The following is a 22284-nucleotide window of genomic DNA, read 5'->3' on the forward strand; positions in this document are numbered from 1 at the left end:
AAGACAGGCCAGTTTCAAGCAAGTCACAAGTCCTATAATGCATATTAAATTTAGATGATTCTACACTGATACACAACCTCCTTCTCTGCTCATGTAACTTGATTGGTGGCTGACGGATGGTCCAATGTGGAACTGTAATTTATTCGCTTTAGAGTTTTTAATGGCAGAATTTCTTTTTTTACATTTTGGGCTTGGGGACTCGGGAGAGTCTTTCAATTCATAAGGCTCAAGTCTCAGTGACGTCACAAGTGATTGCTGTGAAGTGAAAGCAATGTCGAGTTGCAAGTATTTTGTCGAGTTGAGTCTGAAGTCATCAAATTTGTCATGTGACTTGAGTTGAGTCCACACCTCTGCTGAACTTACACCTTACAAAACATCTAACGTTATTGTCTTCAGTTATATACCGGTATGTACACAACACATATTGAATCTGTAATGCCGTCAAACAGTGACCTCTCGGCAAAAGAGCCCCTCTTGGTATTGCACTTTTTTGTTTTGCTCTGATGTGTGGTGCAACAAAGTGCAATACCAAGCTGGGCTCTTTTGCCTAGAGGTCGCTGTTTGAAAACATTACAGATTCTACCTTAAAGTCGTAAGAGAATGTGAAAAGTTTCAGTCTTAAAGAGAACTTAAAAATGGATTTGTATGGTGTTTGGTGTACAAACCATTGCTTGAAAACATTGAACCTTCCGATGGGTTTTCCTTTATTTCAATAGCAACTTAAAGACTAATCCATACAGCCATCATTTAACACATAGACAATACAAAATAAATATACACCATCACTTTGTTCTTCATCACCAAATAAATATTAAATACGTACATCATTGTCACATTATTCCAAGTTCATTGCAGGTGTCTCAAAATAGCTTGTGGAAATAAAAAGAAAAATCATATATAAACTGAAGCAAAATAATCTTTAGAAAATTATCAAAAATCGTCAGATAGAAAATATTTGCACTTAAAAAGATCCCAGTATTTCAAATAAATAATAAGATATATAAAACAATTTATAGTCGATATCTTAAAATATTTCCTCTTTTTTTTCCTTCTCCCAACTATGCAGAGGAAATTAATCCACCCTCTCGCTTGCAGCTTAAAAGCATCTTAAGTAGCATTTTGTTTGTAAATAAAAAGTCAATAAATAGATCATGAATAAATAGGCCAAAAATAACAATAATAATAATAATAATAATAATAATAATAATACAAAATAATAACGCAAGGACATGAATAAATAACATATTCATTAAACCAACATTTTCCCAAAGACTCAAATAGTTTACACAACAATACTAAGAATGAAATCTACAAACTAGTCCCGGAAGTGCAACGTCACTATGGTCATTATCATACTATCAACATGACTCAGTGGAGATGGGTAAGTCTCAACTATAGCTAAGTATATCTGGGTTACCTGGGGGGGGGGGTATAGACGTCTGTACTGCATTCCAAGTCTGTAACCCTTGTATTAAGCGGATGCTTATTCTGTATACCTTTTTAATTTTTTTAAGCCTCGCTCCAGTGCGCAACTTTAGCGCAGACACACATAATTCACATAATTCATCCGTACTCAAAAGTCTGTTCACGTCCATATCTTTGTAAAAGCAACATGCAAAATAAATAAATAAACGGACGATAAGTTTGCTCCCAAAATGATAATAAATAATCAAGCAGCCAATATACTTGATGAAATAAAATAAAGAAAAAAAGATGAATATCGGTGAGGTGAGTAACGCCCCCCTCCCACAGCGCGTCATGCCGTCCTGCCTTGTGGTCTCCGCTCTGCTCTCGCTTTCCATGTTCAGTTCTCCGGTCTCTTTTTTTTTCTCCCTTTCCGGCCTTCAGACTTTTATGCCCTTCACCGCCTGGTTGATTGACTCCAGCAGGGCGCGGTTCTCGGGGTTCTGGTAGCAGTCTTTGTTGGTGAACATGTGAGTCAGCGTGTCCACATAGTTGTCGAAGTTCTGCTCCGACAGTGGTTCCTGCTGAGAACGACCAGGAGAGACAATTGGCGTGTTTAAAAAATAATAGGGGTGTAATGATGCACACATTTGTTTTGAGAGTAGGAGTGTAATGATGCACACATTTTGCTTTGAGAGTAGGGGTGTAATGATGCACACATTTGTTTTGAGAGTAGGGGTGTAATGGCGGCTGGGTGGCGCAGCGGACTAAGCGCTCGTCACCAACGCGTGAGACACTGGTATCGAATCTGGCTGTCAGCGTTGCCTCCGGCTTGGCCGGCCGTCATACTGGCTCAATTGGCAGAGTCAGCGGGAGGGAAGCCGGTGGGGTGGTAATCTGGTCGTTGTAAATAGCGACTCCTACAGGTCGGTCAGGGCACCTGCACAGCGAGGAAGGGAGATGGTGAGGGTAGTGTGAGCCTCCCACACGTTACACCTCACCAATGAGAGTCCGCGCTGGCAGGTGAAAAGAAGTGGCTGGCTGACTCCGCATGTATCGGAGGGGACATGCGATAGTATCTATCAACCCTCCCTAGACCGACCAGTGGGGGCACATGCGAGCAACGACCAGGAAGGAAGGGGAGGGGGGAATTGGCACGACTAAATTGGGATGGGAGAAAAAACACAGAAAAACAGGAGGAGAAAAAGTGGATAAAAAAAGAAGAGAGTAGGGGTGTAATGATGCACACATTTTGCTTTGAGAGTAGGGGTGTAATGATGCACACATTTTGCTTTGAGAGTATGGGTGTAATGATTTGATATCAATTCGATTTGATGTTAAATTATTTATCCGTTAAGACAGGGGTTCCCAAACTTTTCAGGCCAGGACCCAGAAAATAAGGCGTCAGAGAGCCGCGGCCCAATGCACATCGTCAGGCTTTTTATTTATTTTTTTGCCAGGCGACCGATTTTTTAAGCCAAATATCACTTCAATCCTATTAAGTTAGTTCAAGTTAGTTATTCATTTATATGTGCTATTTATGAGAGGGCTAACTTGTTGCAAATAATAATAATGATAATAATAATAGCCTCATTAAAATACTATTGTTGCTTCGGTTGTTTTCAGCGTTTTATGTGCATAATCTGTTATTTAGTTTGAAATGTTCGTTGAAATAAGTAGATTTTTCGTTTTTGTTTACTTATTAAAGGGGAACTATTTTACAATTTCTTTCACTATTTGGGCACTTTTACACAATTCCTGTGAGTCTATGGAACACCTCTGTAATATATATATATTTTTTATTCATTGTTTTGTATTTCTAATCAAGTCCTCAAAAACAGCATTTTTCTACCTCAAGATCTCGAGCTGTTTTGAGCCTGGGCTCCTAAACCACTGCGCAGCGGCGGCGCCGCCTGAACATTATCATGCAGCGGTGTCTCTCTGACATCACATATCGCGCACATTTTCAAATGACTCAGTTCAGTGAGGGTGAATATTGTGAGAGGAGAATTGGAAGAATGCGCCAATATGAGAATTTTGAGACATAGATCATATTAATATAAGTTCACATAGCTAGGAAACAATGCTAAACACTCAAAAAGGCCATTTATAAGATAGTTCCCCTTTAAGTTAATATAAAACTATATAGTCACATTTTAGAAAACAATAGAATAGAAATTTAGAATACAACTAGAAACACTGTCCTGGCCTGCTTCTAAGTTCAGTGGCCTCACAATTTATTTATTTTTATTTTTAAAAATGTTTTAAATCATCTCGCTGCTCGCGGCCCACCTTTGGGTCGCGACCCCGACGTTGGGAACCACTGCGTTAAGAGACTAACCTGGAGGAGGACTTTTACAAGATTATAAACAGGATGGATTTGTAAATCTTTTTGCAACCCACAAAAAGTTGTACATTTTGAAACACTGTATTGAACGATTCTGTATTGAGATTGCTACACACCCCTATAAAAGAGTGTCTGTGTATGCCTACACATGTGGTCTTTAGAGCACCATACCAGTCTCATTTTGAATTCTCCCCATTATCAGAGATTATCCCTGTCTTTAACTAATGTTGTGTTTGTAGGTCTATACTGTGTGTGTTGTATCTGATTGCAGCTCATCTTACTAAACGCCATCCACACTGACATTGATGTTGAAAGTTTTTCGGAAAATACTTGAAAGTTGTTTGAAAGTCACTAGGCATAGGTAATTCACCCTTGTGAAAACCATGAGGTTGTATTTTTACTGACGTCACTGTCTTACTCAGTGACGTTATTCAAATCCACGCATCAAATGGGAGCACTGGGAGTTAATAACAAGAGCACCCAGCAACTGAAACCGAGAGTTCGACATGGGGATTTGAATGGCTTAGTAGAGAATACAGTAACGTCAGCGAAAATATGCAAAGTTGTTTTGACAAGGGTGAATTACCTACAGTTAGTTAGTGACTTAAAAAAATATCCACCACATCAATGGCAGTTTGAAGGGTGTTTAGTGGTAGTGGGGGGTTATAATCTGAGGGGAGAACTCAATTTAAAAGTTCTAAATGTACGCACTACCATGAGAAGACACTGCATCTCAATATGTGGAGTGAAACTGTGGAACAGTCTAAATGTGGTGCTAAAGCAATGTCCAAACATGAGACAATTCAAACTGATGTATAAAGAAATGATGTTCACGAGGTACAGGGATGAGGAAGGGACTTGATATTCACGGGTGTTTAAATTTGTATTTTATTTCTTTCATGTTTTACATAGTTTTTGTTTTTGTTTTGCATATATATACATATATATATATATTTTCTTTATGTTTTAAATTAGTACACTCATTTGAGTAGTGGAAAAGGGGTAGGATTAAATAAGTGTATACTTCTTCCTACTCTTTTTCGAACATGTAAATTGAGTTATGTTTTGCTTTTGTTTAGTTATTATTTTGTTTGAGTTATGCTTTGATTTTGTTTAGTTATTTATTTTGTTTGTATTCATTTACATGTTCAAAATAAAGATTTCATTTTTTTTAAACAATAGTTAAGACGAGAGGTCAAAATTAGATTGGTAATTTAAAAAAAACACGACAACCTTTTGGGAAATTAGTACAGAGAGAGAGACCCGCAGCATGCTAGCTAGTTTACACGTTATATGACTAGAAGTGGATACGGACCATTAGCCTATCATCAAAAGTAACAAAATACACTTTCCCACAAACTCCAAAACTGTCTTATTTACATGTTGTTACTTGTGTATTTACTATGGAAAGTAGGGCTGTCACGATTCGTTGCCCATGTCGACCATGTCGATTTGCATATTCATGATCGACGCATCGTATTGTCAATTGTATGTGCCTTTTGCGGTGGAAATGGCAGTCGTTCAAAGTCATAACATGCGCAATGTGTAATCTAACTAATGCACAGTGAATCACGTTCAAAATATAAATAACTTCTCTTAAACCACTATTCGTGATTTTGCGTGGGGGGGGCTGAGCCCGTCTCTCTCTCCCTCTCTCTCTCTTGCTCACTGTACGTTCAATGATGATGATCAGGGAAGTAGCCAAAAGTTACACTATAAAAACTAACTGGATAGTTGATGATAATACTATTTTACTTCATTAGCAGAAATATTGTAATTTTTCATTAAGTCTGCTATAAGCTATTCTCCCTCTCTCTTGTATACATTTACTAGGCTACTCTTTTTGACATGGATTAGGCTAATTAGCTTTAACAATGCTGATTCCTGAGCCTATTTCATTCAAAAGGAAGATATTGATTTAAATATGTATATATAGCCTGCCTATATATAAAAAATACATTTTAATCGCATCTCCTGTGCTGGCACAAGCACTACCATAGCGTGGAGTGGAGAGATAACACACAATACATATAATAATTCATGGAAATATGATTTTTCTGGTAAATTAATAATTTAGATTAATCGACTAATCAATTAAATAATCAACAGATTAATCTATAACAAAAGAATTGTTAGTGACAGCCCTAAATAATCGTTAGTAAAGACTGGTGATGATGAATTGAAAATAGGGGACCCTGATGTAAACAAGACGAAAGTCTTTCTCTGGTCTGCATCCCCTTAACAATTGTGTGTATTGAGCTGTACTGTATTGTACCCATTCTGCAATCTGTTAATACAATTTTCAATCAATCAATCAATCAATCAATCAATCTGGAAAGACTGACCACATTATCTTCACCTTAGCCTTTTAACACTTTGTATGCCACTCACGGCTTTTCTCAGGTTTACGCCCCGACCGTTGACCGGTCACGAGTATTCTCGGGTGTTTTTTATTTTTATTTTTTTATTAGCAATCTGAAATTATATTGCATCACGCGAGCCTACCGTTGGAGATCCAGGGACCGCCGGCGCTCAGATGTGAAAAAAGCACCCCCTATCGTCTCCCAGATGGTAAATCACCCTTTTGGAATGGACTCAATGAAAGTGAATGGGAGAACGGATTTCTGACTCCACATTTTACTTCTCACTGATGCAGCCGGGGTCTACCAGAGTTCATTCTGGAGCCTCTGAGCCGCGCGGATCATGTGTTATACTGTACACACGATGGATCAATACATTTATCGATTTTTTCGAATGGCGATCGGAAATTGGAATAAACCATTTGGATACCATCTGACCTCAGGTAAGGAATTTATGTTATCAGTGTTAGGATAATCAGACTCGTTTTCACGGATATATAAGCGTTTATGTGATATGTGATATGGCTGTTTTGACTGTAAAAGCCATGAGGAAATAAGAGCAGCGATTATCAGCGCACGGCACGAGCGTGCGTGCGCACACATATACTATAGATAATCTAGCGTTTATTTGAAAACGATTCATAAATAGGCCGACAAATGACAACGTTCTGGAATATTCCAGTAAAAGGCGATTATCATAGGCATGGGTTGTTTTCCCCGGAAAACGGGTGATTTTCAAAATGCTATCAAATGGAAATGAAGCGATAAAAATACAATCTGCCTTGCCAATGTTGACTGGAAAATTAGTCTTTGATAAGCGACGGGCAGATTAGACACATAGCCATAATTTAAAACATAGATTAGGCGATATTAACGTTAACATTGGCCGTGGCATTCAACGGGGTAAAAAGGAAAACACGGCCGGCACTGAAAGTGTTAATACACTCTGCTGCTGATTGTACTGTAGATTGCACTATTTGACTCTGTCCATTCTATTTTCACTATTTTATTCTGTCCAATCTATTTGACTCTTTTATTACTTTTATTACAGGTTCTAAACTGTCAGGTATTGAACTGTGTGTGTATCAAGCAGGAAGAAAGACTGTCAGGTTTTAAAACTGTGTGGGGGACCCGCAGGCCTAGAACTGTGCCCTGAGAGGGAGGTCAAAGTGGGTATCAAACAGGAAGGAAAACTGTCAGGTATTAAACTGTGGATATCAAAACAGTGAAGGTTTTAAACGGATAAACAGTCATTCAGAAAAATTTTGTTGCATTATGTTACTCTATTCTATTTTATGTTACTCTGTCCATTCTATTTGACTTTTTATTATTGTTTTTGTTCATATACTACTGTGTGCTTGGCAGCCCAGCTCCAATAGTTCGTACAACTGTTCTATAAAGTAATTTAGGACTGGACTTTGTAAAGAAACTCAAAGTAATTAAGGGGTACTCAAATAGTTCCGACAACTGTCCTATAAAGTAATTTAGGACTGGACTTTGTAAAGATATATCAAAGTATTTTATGGCACTGCTCTGTTCTTTTTTTTTATCTACTTTTTCTCCTCCTTTTTCTGTGATTTTTCTCCCCATCCCAATTGACCTCTCGTGCCAATTCTCCCTCCCCTGTCCTGATCGTTGCTCGCATATGCCCCCCACTGGCCGGTTATAGGGAGGATAGAAGCCTTGCATCACATGTCCCCTCCGATACATGTGGAGGCAGCCTATCACATCTTTTCACCCACCAGCGCGGACTCTCATTTGGCGAGGAGTAACATGTAGGAGGCTCCCACTGCCCCCGCCATTTTCCTGACTTTGCTGTGCAGGCGCCCCAACCGACCTGTAGGAGTCGCTGTTCACAACGACCAGACTACCACCCTTCGACTTCCCACCCGCTAACTCTGCCAATTGAGTTAGTATGACGGCCGGCTCAAGCCAAAGGCAACGCCGACAGCCGGATTCGAACCCGGTGTCTCTTGCGTTGGTGACGAGCGCAATGTCCGCTGTGCCACCCAGCCGCTCGGCACTGCTCTGTTCTGTAAAGTTAATTCAGAACTGTCCTTTAAAACATTTATGACTGAACTTTGTAATGAAACTCAAAGTAAGAAGGAGCCGCCCTATTGTTCGGACTGTTCTATAAAGTAATTTAGAACGGACCTTTGTAAAGAAACTCAAAGTGAGAGAGAGCTGCCCGTTGTACGAATTGTTCTATAAAGTAAATTTAGAACGGACCTTTGTAAAGAAACTCAAAGTAAGAAGGAGCTTCTCTGCTGTTTCTGTAAAGAAATTCAGAAACTGTCCTGTAAAGAAACTCAGACAACACTAACCAGACTAACATGGGAACGGGAAAAAGCACAATTTCCGCTGCACAGATCGGAAGTGATAAGGCCAAGTATATGGAGAACTATTGTATTGCACTGCACTGTTACATCATTTTACTCTGTCTACTCTATTCTACCATTTATTGCACTGCACTACTGCACTATTTTATTCTGTCTATTCTATTTTATTCTTTTTTATTATTGTCTATTTGTTTTAAACTGCAATAGAATCAAACCATAATCAAGGTGGCCTATTGGGATGTTAGATCCTGATATGAAAAACGAATGTGATTATTATGTCTGCACTTTGTGCTCATTTTGTCTTTGTTCTGTTGTGAAGCACTTTGAGCTGCAATTCTTGTATGAAGGGTGCTAAACAAATAACAATTATAATTATAATTATAATTATTAATTATTATTATTATTATTATTATTATTATTATTATTATTATTATTATTATTATTATTATTATTATTATTATTATTATTATTATTATTATTATTATTATTATTATTATTATTATTATTATTATTATTATTATTATTATTATTATTATTATTATTATTATTATTATTATTATTATTATTATTATTATTATTATTATTATTATTATTATTATTATTATTATTATTATTATTATTATTATTATTATTATTATTATTATTATTATTATTATTATTATTATTATATTCCATTGAAACTTGGAAGCCACTCACCATGCTGGGGAGCCGGATGTTGGCCAGGCTACGGATGAGGGCCTGGCTCAGCCCTGACAGCTCCACAAACAAGACCTCGTTCCTCTCCTCGATCTGTTTGTTCTCCTCCTCCATGCTCTTCAGGTTCTTCTCCATGGATGAGATCTGTCAACCACAAAAAGACCACATAGACCGGTCAGAACACAAGAAACTATTTGGATTATACTATCTGTTTTGGATTACGGAGATGTGATTTATAGACATGCAGCAGCTTCCACTCTTAAGCCCTTAGACTCTGTTTACCATTCAGCCATTAGATTTATCACCGGTGATAGTTATGGTACTCACCATTGTATCCTATATAATACGGTCGGGTGGGCCTCTCTGGCAGAGAGACGTAAGTTGCATTGGAATCTTTTTATTTATAAAGTCATAATTAGAGATTGTCCAAATTATATTAGTTCTTTATTGGAATGGACCACTGGTCCCTGTCGTACACTATCCAGTTTTTGGCTTACACTTAAGAGTGCCTAGAGTTTGTACTGAACTTGGTAGATCTGCTTTTGGCTTTTCTGCCCCTACATCATGGAATACCCTGCAGGAAACACTGAGACACTAGTGTCTATGGGTCGGTTTAGAACTTTAATGACCAATCAGGTCACCACATTATGTAATTGTTTTAAAATTATTACCTCTATTTAAATTTTTAGCTATTTTATTCTTTTAAAACGTTTTTATTTTTTTTACTGTATTTTAAAATGTGCTCTTAATTATTCTGATTGTCTGATGTCTTTATATTTATGAACGCACTGTGACACTTGTGAATGTAACATCTCCACGGCATTGTAAATTAGTTTAATTACTCAGTGTATTATCGAGTATAAATAAAGATTGAATTAATTTACACTATCACCGCAGCATGTGGCAAAGTTGTTGTGAAATTATATATATATACACAGACCACTAGCTTAGCTTAAAACTCGTGAGAGGTGTTTTTGGCCAACAGCTAGACTAGCCAGCACGTATCCGCTTCACATGATTTTTTTTCCGTAGCCGCAGTTTGCGAAGACGCTCTCTGATTGGCTAGCCCGCATACACGAAGACCCTCTCTGATTGGTTTAGCTCCGAAGTGCTCTGGGATAGAAATGTCCGCCTTGTACATATATATTCTCTGCTTCGAAGTGGTTATGCTTTGGCCCTCTTTTGAAGTGGGTTATGCTTAGAGTTTGGAATCAGGGCTGGTGGTCCATCGCCCTGCTCTAAAGATAAACTCTAAGCATAACCCACTTCAAAAGAGGGCCAAAGCATAACCACTTCGAAGCAGAGAATATATATGTACAAGGCGGAAGAGCCCTTCGGAGCTAAACCAATCAGAGAGGGTCTTCGCTGTACGCGGGCTAGCCAATCAGAAAGCGTCTTCGCAAACTACGGCTATGAAAAAAAATCACGCATCCGCTTCTAGTCATTTGTGCTAAGCTAGGCTAGCTTGCAGTCAGATAGCTTTCTACTGGATGCACAGAGAGGAAATTGGTATTGTGGTGGAATCTTCATGATCATGATCATTTTTAATTTGTTTAATTTGTTTTACTCTGGTGTTTAAATTTCTGTGAATATTGTTTTTATTATGTACTGTACAATCGTCGTTTCTGTAAATGAGGGAAACCTCAGATGCTTACGATTTTAAATAAAGGTTGAAATGAAATGAAATGTGGTGGAATCTTCATGATCAATATAGGTTTAATAGTGAAAGTAGTACTTTTAAAATAGGTTTATAAGTGCTTGTTTGTGTCAATGAAACAGAAAACATGCTCTGAAATCACACAATGCGTGAGTTGTTGCAGGAAGCTGGAAGTTGGAATTGATCGATTGATTGAAAACTTTATTAACAGATTGCAGAATGGGTACAATACAGTACGGCTCAATACACACAATTGTTAAGGAGATGCAGACCAGAGAAAGACTTTCGTCTTGTTTACATCAGGGTCCCCCATTTTCAATTCATAATGACATTAATGACATACGCAACATACCGATATATATCATGACATTTCTGATATACAGGTATACAGTACTGTTACATTTGTGACATACAAGATATGCAAATATACACGCTCACACACTAGCAGCCACTTTAACATGAGCACACACACACTCATGCTGCACACGCTCACACTCATGGTCACTTTACAAAAGGAAAGGTCACTTTAAGAATAGTATAGTATAACTTGAGATTGTATAATATAGCATTGTATAGTTTGTACATAAAGACCCAGTGCCTCATCCGTAGCTAACAGTGTATTGCACTACCACAGGACCTAGCATGTCCTACCATGCTCTGTAAAAACTCATGTACATATACCGATATGCCCTACTTTGATTACTTGTATTATTGCACAATGTCGTTCTATCGGATTATTATTATATTATTATTATTGTATTATGCACAATCGCTGCGGGCAAGACCCCCCGCATTTCATTGTATACTTGTATGCCGTGACAAATAAAACTCTTGACTTGACTTGACTAGGCCTACTGTTAAACAGAGATCCTAACAGAAAATATATACATACGAGGGGGAGGAAACTGTACATTGGGAGGGGGGGTTTGGACATTTACGGGGGCCATATAGATATACAGATATATATCATGACATTTATGACAATACATGACATACAGGTATACAGTACTGTTACATTTGTGACATACAAGATATGCAAATATACAGTAATGTTAAACCGAGATCCTAACAGATAATATATACATACGAGGGGGAGGAAACTGTACATTAGAAGGGGGTGGGAGGGGGGGTTTGGACATTTACGGGGGCCAGTTTCTAATTGCAGCCTCCCGTAGGTGCTCTTTGAGAGCAGTTTTGAAGGTGGGTAGGGATTCACATTTTTTACGGCTGTGGGTAGGGCGTTCCACATTGGAAGCTGTGGAGCATGGATACTTAACATTACCACAAAAAGTTTGTTAGCTTAGTATTATCATTCTAAAAGATAAGTTGTCTAAAAGTTTTTGCACATTGCATAACATGTTGCCAACTTTGCGTAGCATTCAGATACTATTGATATGGACATGCCGTCCAATGAGACCTGCTGCAGACTGAATGGAGGTAATGTAATTACAAATGGTAACTGACTGTTTTGACTGACAATATGCATTAAGCATCGGATATATTGCTGTGCATTGTCATGTCCGCAGAGCGAGACATAATAAAGTCGGTAGCTTGTGTGTGTGACTCTGCGCAATATTACATTTTTGCTACTGCCATGCACTTTAAGCACTACTCAAGTAATTAATGTGAGTACTCGATCTGGGGAAACATTACTTGTGCCCTAAACAGTGGTGTCTGGTGGTGGGAAGTGATACGTTTACATCACCAGCAGCAACAGCAGTTTGTTTGTTAGCATGAATTTTCAAGATGGAAAGCAAGTCACTACAGTGCAAGACAGCAATGATCACTTATCACCAGGAACAAGTTGCAGGTTGAAAAAGCCTTCAGCTCGGAACTCGGCAGAATCTGCACCTGGCTCGCTGATAACAAACTATCATTACACCTGGGAAAAACAGAGTCCATTCTCTTTGGATCAAATAACAAACTCAGCAAGACCAACGGCTTCTCTGTTACAGTGGGTGACAATATTGTCACAAGGAAAGATGAAATTACATACCGGGTTCCATCCTAGAGGCAAATCTTTCCTGTGACAAAATGGCAACCAATGTAATCAAAATAGTCAACCAACGAACAAGATTCTTGTACCGGATCTCCTCTCTGGTAAACAAGAATACCCTGAAGACTCTAACAGGAGCACTCATTCAAGGGTACTATGACTATGCTTGCACCTCATGGTACCAAAGCACCTCAAAGGCACTAAAAACAAGATTACAAACATCACAAAACAAACTGGTCAGACTACTGCTTGACCTTACTCCTAAAACCCACCTCACCCCTGCCCATTTTGACGACCTAGGATGGCTTAGATTAGACGACAGAGTACAGCAACTTGCAATGGGCCTGGTTTACAAGATTACTACACCACTAAGGTACCCATGTACATGTCGAAATACTTCCCAAAGGTCAGTGAATATCACGACTACAACACCAGAGGGAGTTCCATAAATCATGTTCAACCCAGATTAGGCTCAAATAAGGGACTAAATACGTTTTGCAATTATGCCACATCAATGTGGAATGCCCTACAGTACCCACCTTCAAAACCACTCTCAAAGAGCACCTACGGAAGGCTGCAATTCTAAACTGGCCCCTGTAAATATCCACCCCCCCCCCACCCCCTCCAATGTACAGTTTCTTCCCCCTCAAATGTATATACTCTCTTTTAGAAACTCTGTCTCTTAAACAGTACTGTATATTTGTATATATTGTATGTCATAAATGTCTGGATGTAACAGTACTGTTTATCTGTATGTCGTGTATGTCATAAATGTCATGATGAATTGAAAATGGGGGACCCTGATGTAAACAAGACGAAAGTCTTTCTCTGGTCTGCATCCCCTTAACAATTGTGTGTATTGAGCCATACTGTATTGTACCCAATCTGCATGTTAATAAAGTTTTCAATCAATCAATCAATCAATCAACCAATAGATGTTGCCAGAACAAACAAAAATCTTGCATATCACCACTTTCTTTTGCAATAAAAACTCAATTATAGCAAGTACAATGGATGTACTTCATTGTCCAACTAACCTGAGTGTGCAGGTTCATCATGTCGGCCTCCATCTCTGAGTTGGACTCGCCCAGGTCATTGATCTCCTTGTTGAGCTGTTTGATGTCTTCATCATTGTCCAGCACTAGATGAGAGCCATCAAGCAGTTAGCACATACCAATGTACAGTATACCACCAACCAATCAGAGCCATCAATCAGTTAGCACATACCAACATACAGTATACCACCAACCAATCAGAGTCATCAATCAGTTAGCATATACCAAAGTACAGTATACCACCAACCAATCAGAGCCATCAAGCAGTTAGCACATACCAAAGTACAGTATGCCACCAACCAATGTGTGACCTTGGAATTACAAGGCTCTATTTGACATTTTGGTCATATAAGTTATTCATATAATGTAGCTCTACAAACAGGTCTTTACATTTTACACATTATTGTCATGGCCAGTGATATAGTGGTAGAATATGTTTTATTGTAGTTATTGTCATGGCCAGTGATATACAGTAGTGGTAGAATATGTTTTATTGTAGTCATCGTCATGGCCAGTGATATAGTGGTAGAATATGTTTTATTGTAGTTATTGTCATGGCCAGTGATATAGTGGTAGAATATGTTTTATTGTAGTTATTGTCATGGCCAGTGATATAGTGGTAGAATATGTTTTATTGTAGTTATTGTCAGGGCCAGTGATATAGTGGTAGAATATGTTTTATTGTAGTTATTGTCATGGCCAGTGATATAGTGGTAGAATATGTTTTATTGTAGTTATTGTCAGGGCCAGTGATATAGTGGTAGAATATGTTTTATTATAGTTATTGTCAGGGCCAGTGATATAGTCGTAGAATAAGTTTTATTGTAGTTATTGTCAGGGCCAGTGATGTAGTGACAGTAACATCAACAACCTAAAAAATTTGATTTACATTTGAGTCCATCTGTTTATCCAGTTCAGACTACGGTAATCATAATTTAAGGGCAAAAGTAATGGCCGTCCTGGCCTCGACCCCTTACCATCGCTAGCCCTGAACTTAGCGGTGATGTACTCATCCCCAGGGAACTTGCCTCTCTTCTTATTGGCCAAGGCTCTGGGGCAACCTGAGAGACTGAGGGAGAAGAAGAGAAGGGAAGAGAGGAGAGGTTATTGTATTGTTGACTTGTTGCTGCATTTTGTCTGTATGTATTTGTTTGTGTTCCTCAGGTTGCTTCAATTTCACAAATATTAACTTCTTCTACTGTTGCACATATTTTCTACCAAACTACACCCCGCAATGAATGTGGATGTATTTTGATAGAAAATAGTTCCTGCATGAAACTGTTCACAACAAGGTCTGTGGATTATCTTGAGTAACCGGGTCATGACTTCTGGAAAGAGACATTGCTTTAGAGTTTTTTTTGTGTGTATTATTCTTGGTGCTTTGAGTCACAAGCTGAGTGCCATTCAGTTCCATTGTATTGGAGTAATGGTAGATATCCCTATGGCAGATATCTTCAAAACTAGAAGAATCACACCAAAACGATCTGGTAAGGGGGAAATATATATAATATTTTGCCCCTTTAAACATTTCCAATTTTTTTTCTCTCCACTCCACAGCTGTCTCTCTCTTTCTCTTTGTGTGTGTGTGTGTGTGTGTGTGTGTGTGTGTGTGTGTGTGTGTGTGTGTGTGTGTGTGTGTGTGTGTGTGTGTGTGTGTGTGTGTGTGTGTGTGTGTGTGTGTGTGTGTGAGTGCGTGCGTGCGTGTGTGTGTGTGTGTGTGTGTGTGTGAAACACAATCTAACATAAATAAAGTACTAAACGACCACAGGAAAAAAGATAAATAATGTACGTTATGTTGTAGCCATAAGTAATACGGGTCTCGAGTTACAAGACTAAATATCCGATGAGGGTCAGTTGACAAGCCATTCAGACGAGTGACCATGTCCCGTTGTGAGCGGTCCTGAACTGATCTGCGTATCGGAAGGGTGGGGTTCCACGGACCGTACGGTACCTGCGGTGTGTGAGGAAGCTCCCGTTGGCATGTCCCGTGCCGTCGCAGCCAGGCGTGGGGCAGGTGGGGCCCTCCGTCTTGAAGGCTTTCCAGGAGAAGGGAGAGCCGTTGAGCAGGCCCTCCTTCTGCCGGCGGGCAGCCAGAGGACACCCGTAGGCACTGCGGTGGGTGGCGTACTTCCCGCTGATGTGGCCCAGGCTGTCGCAGCCAGGCACCGGGCATCTACTGGTAACACAAGAGACCAGGGTGAGTCCACTGACCTAACCCATTCAAAGAGGAAACTACGCCCCAATTTAAGAATTCATATGTTATTCCTCCTATGGTCTAAGACGGTACGAAAATATGAGGGAATTAGAGTGCTAAACTTGTGATGTCATCACGTATAAAGTCTGAAGCTGCTCCATAGACAATGAATTGGGAAAGATGTTATAGATGACACCCTGTATATGGGTAAATGTTCTGTTTCTGCTGACCATTATTGTAGAATAAAGCTAATTTGGGTATAAAACATTTCTCCAGACCTCTCTCGGCAGAGCCTGAGGTTTAAGTTTAAGTTTAAGTTTATTTGGATCCCCATTAGCCACAGCAGTGCTGGGACTATTCTTCCTGGGGTCCATAACACATAAAATACAGTTACAGACTTATGCACTCACAACATTCACATGTCATACAGACAATTAAAACAACAATAAAAACCCTAATCAAATTCATAATACAATACAACAATATATATGCCTTATGAATTCATAATACAATACAATAATACCTACTCATAATTAATTCATAATACAATACAGCACAATACAATACAGGTGTGGCCAGCCATAGCAACCCCTCCCCTAATCCCCACTCAACTCCAACTCAGACATCAGAAGAAGAATTAAACTAAATGCAATACCAAGCGGGACTCTTTTGCCTAGAGGTCACTGTTTGACAACATTACAGATTTTTACCTTAAAAGTATCATGGTATAATCTAATATAAACCATGATACCAATGGTAATATTATGGTATTTCCATAATTTTCTTGGTCTGACCAAAATAATTATTGAAATACCATGATACTCTTTGTGGAAATACCATGATACTCTTTGTGGAAATACCATGATACTCTTTGTGGAAATACCATGATACTCTTTGTGGAAATACCATGATACTCTTTGTGGAAATACCATGATACTCTTTGTGGAAATACCATGATATGTTTTTGTAAACCAACCTCAGCAGCTCAGAGTCTTCCTTGTCGTCCTTCGTGGGTGTTGTTTTGATCCCTCCTTTCTTGGCACGCGGGCATCCAGACAGACTGGTGAAGAGTAACACAAACACATCCTAAAAATGAGTATATTGCTCCATACTGAAAGTATTGTTAGCTAAGTGTGTTAAATGTATATTTCTACCCATACGAAAACAATGCAGATTTATTTCGCTTGTGTTGTGTCAATTAAAGCTCAATGTAATGATAAGGTAGCGGTCCCTATAAGACAAGGTATTGCTATTTATTCATCTATATCATTTCACAATAGGAGGATTCAATGTCCCTGATGACATCACTGGTGGCCATATTTTTGGATGTGTGTGATACATGCAAAATAAATCAGCATTTTCTTTAAGTTATACTTTAGTAAACGTATTAAAAATGTACTATTTTGGTCAGCAGAAAATACATACAAAAGCATAATTTCAGTATATTTAAGCACATCCTAAGTACAACAAGGCACTAATACTTAAGTATACTTATTTATTTATTTTACTTGTGCAGACAACAGCATATGACAACTAATCCTACCGAGTTATTTAAAATGCTTCAATGAATAGGGGCCTGAACAGGGCCATAGCATCCTACCTTCTGTGGGAGGCATAGTTTCCAGTGATGTGACCTGATCCATCGCATCCTTGGGTTGGACACCTGAGACACAACAAGACACAGCTCAGAACAACTCCAACTTACACTTATCATTGCACTGAACCATAATCTTCGTTATGGTACTATAACAAAGTATATGACTCTAGATTCTATCAAAATAAGACAAACAAAGTATTCACTGACAATATTCTTCCCTTTACCAATACACAGGATATGGACCCTTGAGCCATAGCAGAGTGTAAGTGATTGATTGAAAACGTTATTACCAGATTGCAGAATGGGTACAATACAGTACAGCTCAATACTAACAACTGCTAAGAGGATGCAGACCAGAAAAATACTTTTGTCTTGTTTACATAAGGGTCCTCCATTTTCAATTCATCAAGACATTTATGACATACAAGACATACAAATATACAGGGTGGCTGAGTGGCGCAGTGGGCAAGGCGCTTGCCACTAACGCAGGATATGCTGGTATCGAGCCCAGCTCTCGGCGTTGCTACCGGCTTGGCCGGCCGTCATACTAACACAATTGGCAGTGTTAGAGGGTGGGAAAGCCGGTGGGTGGGGATTGGACGTTGTGGACAGCGACTCCTACAGGTCGGTTGGGTGACGCCGGTGCGGCGGAAACAGGAAGTATCGGGGCAGCGTGAGCCTCCCACGCGTTACTCCTCGCCACTGAGAGTTCGAGCTGCTGCGGTGAAAAGATGCGACAGGCTGCCTCCTCGTGTACCGGAGGGGACACGTGATGCAAGGCTTCTATCCTCACTACAGCCGACCAGTGGGAGGCATAGTCTAGCAACGTTCAAGACAGGGGAGGGAAGAATTGGAAATACGAAATTGGGATGGGAGAAAAATAGAAAATGGATAAAAAAAAAAAAAAAATACATACAAATATACGGTACTGTTGTAAGAAAAGAAGATCATAAAAAAATATACATCCGAAGGGGAAGAAACTGTAGCCTACATTGGAGGGGGTTGGGTGGGTGGGTGGGTGGGTGGGTGGGTGGGATTTTGACATTTACCGAGGCCAGTTTCTAATTGCAGCCACCCGTAGGTGCTCTTTGAGAGAGGTTTTGAAGGAGGGTAGGGATTCACATTCCTTTACGGCTGTGGCGTTCCACATTATTGTGGCATAATTTCAAAATGTGTTTAGTCCCTTGTTTGAGCCGAATCTGGGTTGAACGTGATTTATGGAACTCCCTCTGGTGTTGTCGTCGTGGACTTCACTGACCTCTAGGAAGTATTTCGACAGGTACATGGGTATCTTAGTGGTGTAGTGTATCTTGTAGACCAGGCCCATTGCAAGTCGTCTACTCTACTGTTTTGTGATGTTTGTAGCCTTGTTTTAAGGGCCTTTGAGGTGCTTTGGTACCATGAGGTGCAAGCATAGTCGTAGAACCCTTGAATGAGTCTTCAAGGTATTCTTATTTATCAGAGAGGAGATCCTGTACAAAAATGTTGGTTGATTTTTTTTATTACATTGGTTGCCATTTTGTCACAGGAAAGATTTGCCTCTAGGATGGAACCCAGGTAGTTAATTTCATCTTTCCTTGTGATAGTATTGTCACCCACTGTAACTGAGAAGCCGTTGGCCTGGCTGAGTTTGCTATTTGATGTGACCTGTGTATTTACCATGTGGAAAAAATCTAATTAAAATAACAATAATAATTAAAAAGAAATTGGCTTTTGAGGTGATGAAATCACTGCGCCCAGGCAGCAGTGGTTGGGCAAAAAATTGTTACAAGTTTAAATCTGCTTAGAAAACGAAATATATTTTTTTTTACAGGAACGTTTTGGAGTGTATTTCGTGACTGTTGGGAACTAGGCTACACTACTAGGCTCACCTACTTCCAGTGAATAACGCTAAGCTAGCTAACGATGCGGATGTTCCCTAAGCCTAATGCACGCACAGAGAAGAAAAGGGTATGTATCTGCTTGTCTAACTCCAGGGTAGATGGCAAATAAGCTAATTTCCCAAAAAGTTGGCGTGTTCCTTTAAAGCTATGAATAAAACCAAAAAAACTGAACTTTGCTAATTTCCCAAAGACACATCCAGTTTTGCTTGATCTAGCTGAACAAAAGCTTTTGAACTACTGGGCGGAATGGAATATCACTTCTGTGATCTATATATAGGAACATAAAAAAAATCCTTTTGATCATCACAATATTTATTTCCACATGATCTAGCCTTAAATAGAAATGCTCAATGAAGGAAGCAGTATCACATGTATCTCTTGCCAGTCCCCAAGACACACATACACACACACACACACACACACACACACACACACACATACATACATTAAAAGACCCCCCACGGTGAGTGAAAACATGGTGAACATGGCTAGTAAAGAGCACAGGGGAGGAAGAGAAGGAGGAAGAGGAGAAGTGAAGAGGAAGAACAGACATACTTCAGTTCAGCAGTGTGGGCAGCCATGAGCGTCCGAAGAGATTTATCAGCAAGAGGACAGCCTGACAGACTGGAAGATATGGAAAAAACGAATAGGCAAAGGAAGAAAAGAAAAATAAAAGAGAGAGAGAGAGGGGAGGGGGGGGGGGGTTTAGAAAATTAGGTGGAGAAAACGTCCAGTGTGTGAACGAGGGAAGCGAGAGTCAGACCCCCAGCCTTTCAAGCATCATTAATATTACACTCAGGATTAATATTGGTTAGCGTTAGGCTGAGCAGCAGGGCTGGAAGTAAAGACTTGTTCTAAACAGTAGAGTTGACATGCAACAGAAGCATAAATAAGGGGTAATTTGTTTTTTTCTATTTTTCTCCCAATTTCATATCGTCCAATTCAACCCTCCCCTGTCTTTGAACGCTGTTTCATGCCTCCCACAAGCTGGCTGCAATGTGGACTAAGTCATACATAGCACGAGTCCCCTCCGATACTCGAGGTAACAGCAGTCGCATCTTTCCACCTGCACGGCTCGATCTTTCAGTGTCGGGGGTCTGGGCTTTGGAGGGGCCCCGCCCCCGTCGCTTTCTGATTCTACTGCGCAGGTGCACCAACTGACCTGTAGGAGTCGCTGTCCACAACGCCCGATCCCCACCCATCAGTTTCCCTCCCCCTAATACTGCCAATGTGTATTAGTGCGGACGACCAGCAATGTGGAGCGCTGGGCTCGAACAGGGAGATGATCTGTTTGAGCCCAGCCTCCAGTATTCGTGGTGAGCGCCTTGCCCACTGCACCACGTAGCCACATAAAGGGTAATTTGTATAGATGTACATCAGGCATGTGATCAGGACCCTAGAGAGAAACGCGAGGTAACAAGGGGAAATCATGAATAAATAGCTGAGGTGGCCTGTTGGTTCCAGATACTGGAGGGGGGTGAAGGACTAAAGGTTACATGTTTGATCCCCGCCCAGTGTGTCCATTCCTGTCAAAGTGTCCTTGAGCAAGGCGCTGAACCACCTACCTCCTCCAGGGGTGCCGAAAAAACAAATTCCTACTTAGAATGTGTAGGAATGAAAAATCCCTTAAAATGCCTTAATCACTTAAAATTAGGGATGTCCGATATTATCGGCCGATATTGGCATAAAAATGTGATATCGGAAAATATCGGTATCGGATTTCAATATATATATATTTTTTTTACATTTATTTTACCTTTATTTACCCAGGCAAGCAAGTAAGAACAAATTATTATTTAATTTATTGTCAAAGTATGCATAATGTTGTGTTAATTACACGACAAGAGATATGTAATGTTAATTACCTGAAATTATTCCGTTTTTTGGGGGGGGAAACCCTGCATATATCGGTATCGGTTGATATTGGTTGATATCGGTATCGGAAATTAAGAGTTGGACAATATCGGTATATAAGATTAATCTGTAAAAAAATCCCTACTTAAAATCACTTAGAAATGTTTAAAAATGCAATCTATGCACTCACTCCTTAATAAAAATCAAGAGGTACAAAACGTGACTTAATCAGTAATGTCAGGGTCAATTATGGAGTTTGATTTATATTAAGGGCATGTACTTGGTTTTTAAGGTGCTCATGCACAATTCTACTTAAGTTAAGTTATGTATTCATTTTATTTCGAACATGTAAATAAATACAAACAATATAATAATAATCAAAACAAATCATTGATCTCAAGAAATTAAATAAAAATAAAGATAAACAAAAGCAAAACATAATTCAATTTACATGTTCGAAAAGGAGTAGGAAAAAGTATACACTTATTTAATTCTACCCCTTTTCCACTACTCAAATTAGTGTACTAATTTAAAACCTTACAAAACAAATATATATATGTAAAACAAAAAACAAAAATTGTATGTAAAACATGAATTCTTTTTTTTTAAATGTAAACACCCGTGAATGTCAAATCCCTTCCTCATCCCTGTACCTCGTGAACATCATTTCCTTATAATTCAGTTTGAATTGTCTAGCTACATCGCCAACACTCTAATAAATTACACACCAGCAAGAACACTGCGATCATCAGCTGCTGGACTACTAGAGGCTCCCAGAAGCAGTCAAAAGAGGATCGGTAATGCAGCCTTTATCAACTATGCCCCAAAACTATGGAACAAACTACCCCAAAACATCAGGGAAGCCAACTCACTAGACATCTTTAAAAGACAGCTTAAAACCT

General features: G+C 39.3%; 1 protein-coding gene across 1 annotated transcript in view; it reads right to left on the reverse strand.

Moving 5' to 3' along the window:
- Positions 1-1844: 1844 nt before the first annotated feature.
- Positions 1845-22284, reverse strand: part of myt1a (myelin transcription factor 1a) — a gene marked incomplete at both ends in the record, with an annotated part of 47023 nt that continues 26583 nt past the window's right edge. The window contains 8 exons of the mRNA XM_084333428.1: positions 1845-1988; positions 9147-9290; positions 13837-13940; positions 14832-14923; positions 15806-16027; positions 17025-17108; positions 17649-17711; positions 20084-20152. Coding sequence (XP_084189554.1) covers positions 1845-1988; positions 9147-9290; positions 13837-13940; positions 14832-14923; positions 15806-16027; positions 17025-17108; positions 17649-17711; positions 20084-20152 — 922 coding nt within the window. The remainder of the gene's footprint in view (positions 1989-9146; positions 9291-13836; positions 13941-14831; positions 14924-15805; positions 16028-17024; positions 17109-17648; positions 17712-20083; positions 20153-22284) is intronic.

This window comes from Notolepis coatsorum, assembly GCF_963971535.1.
Source record: "Notolepis coatsorum genome assembly, chromosome: 17".
Lineage (NCBI taxonomy): Eukaryota > Metazoa > Chordata > Actinopteri > Aulopiformes > Paralepididae > Notolepis > Notolepis coatsorum.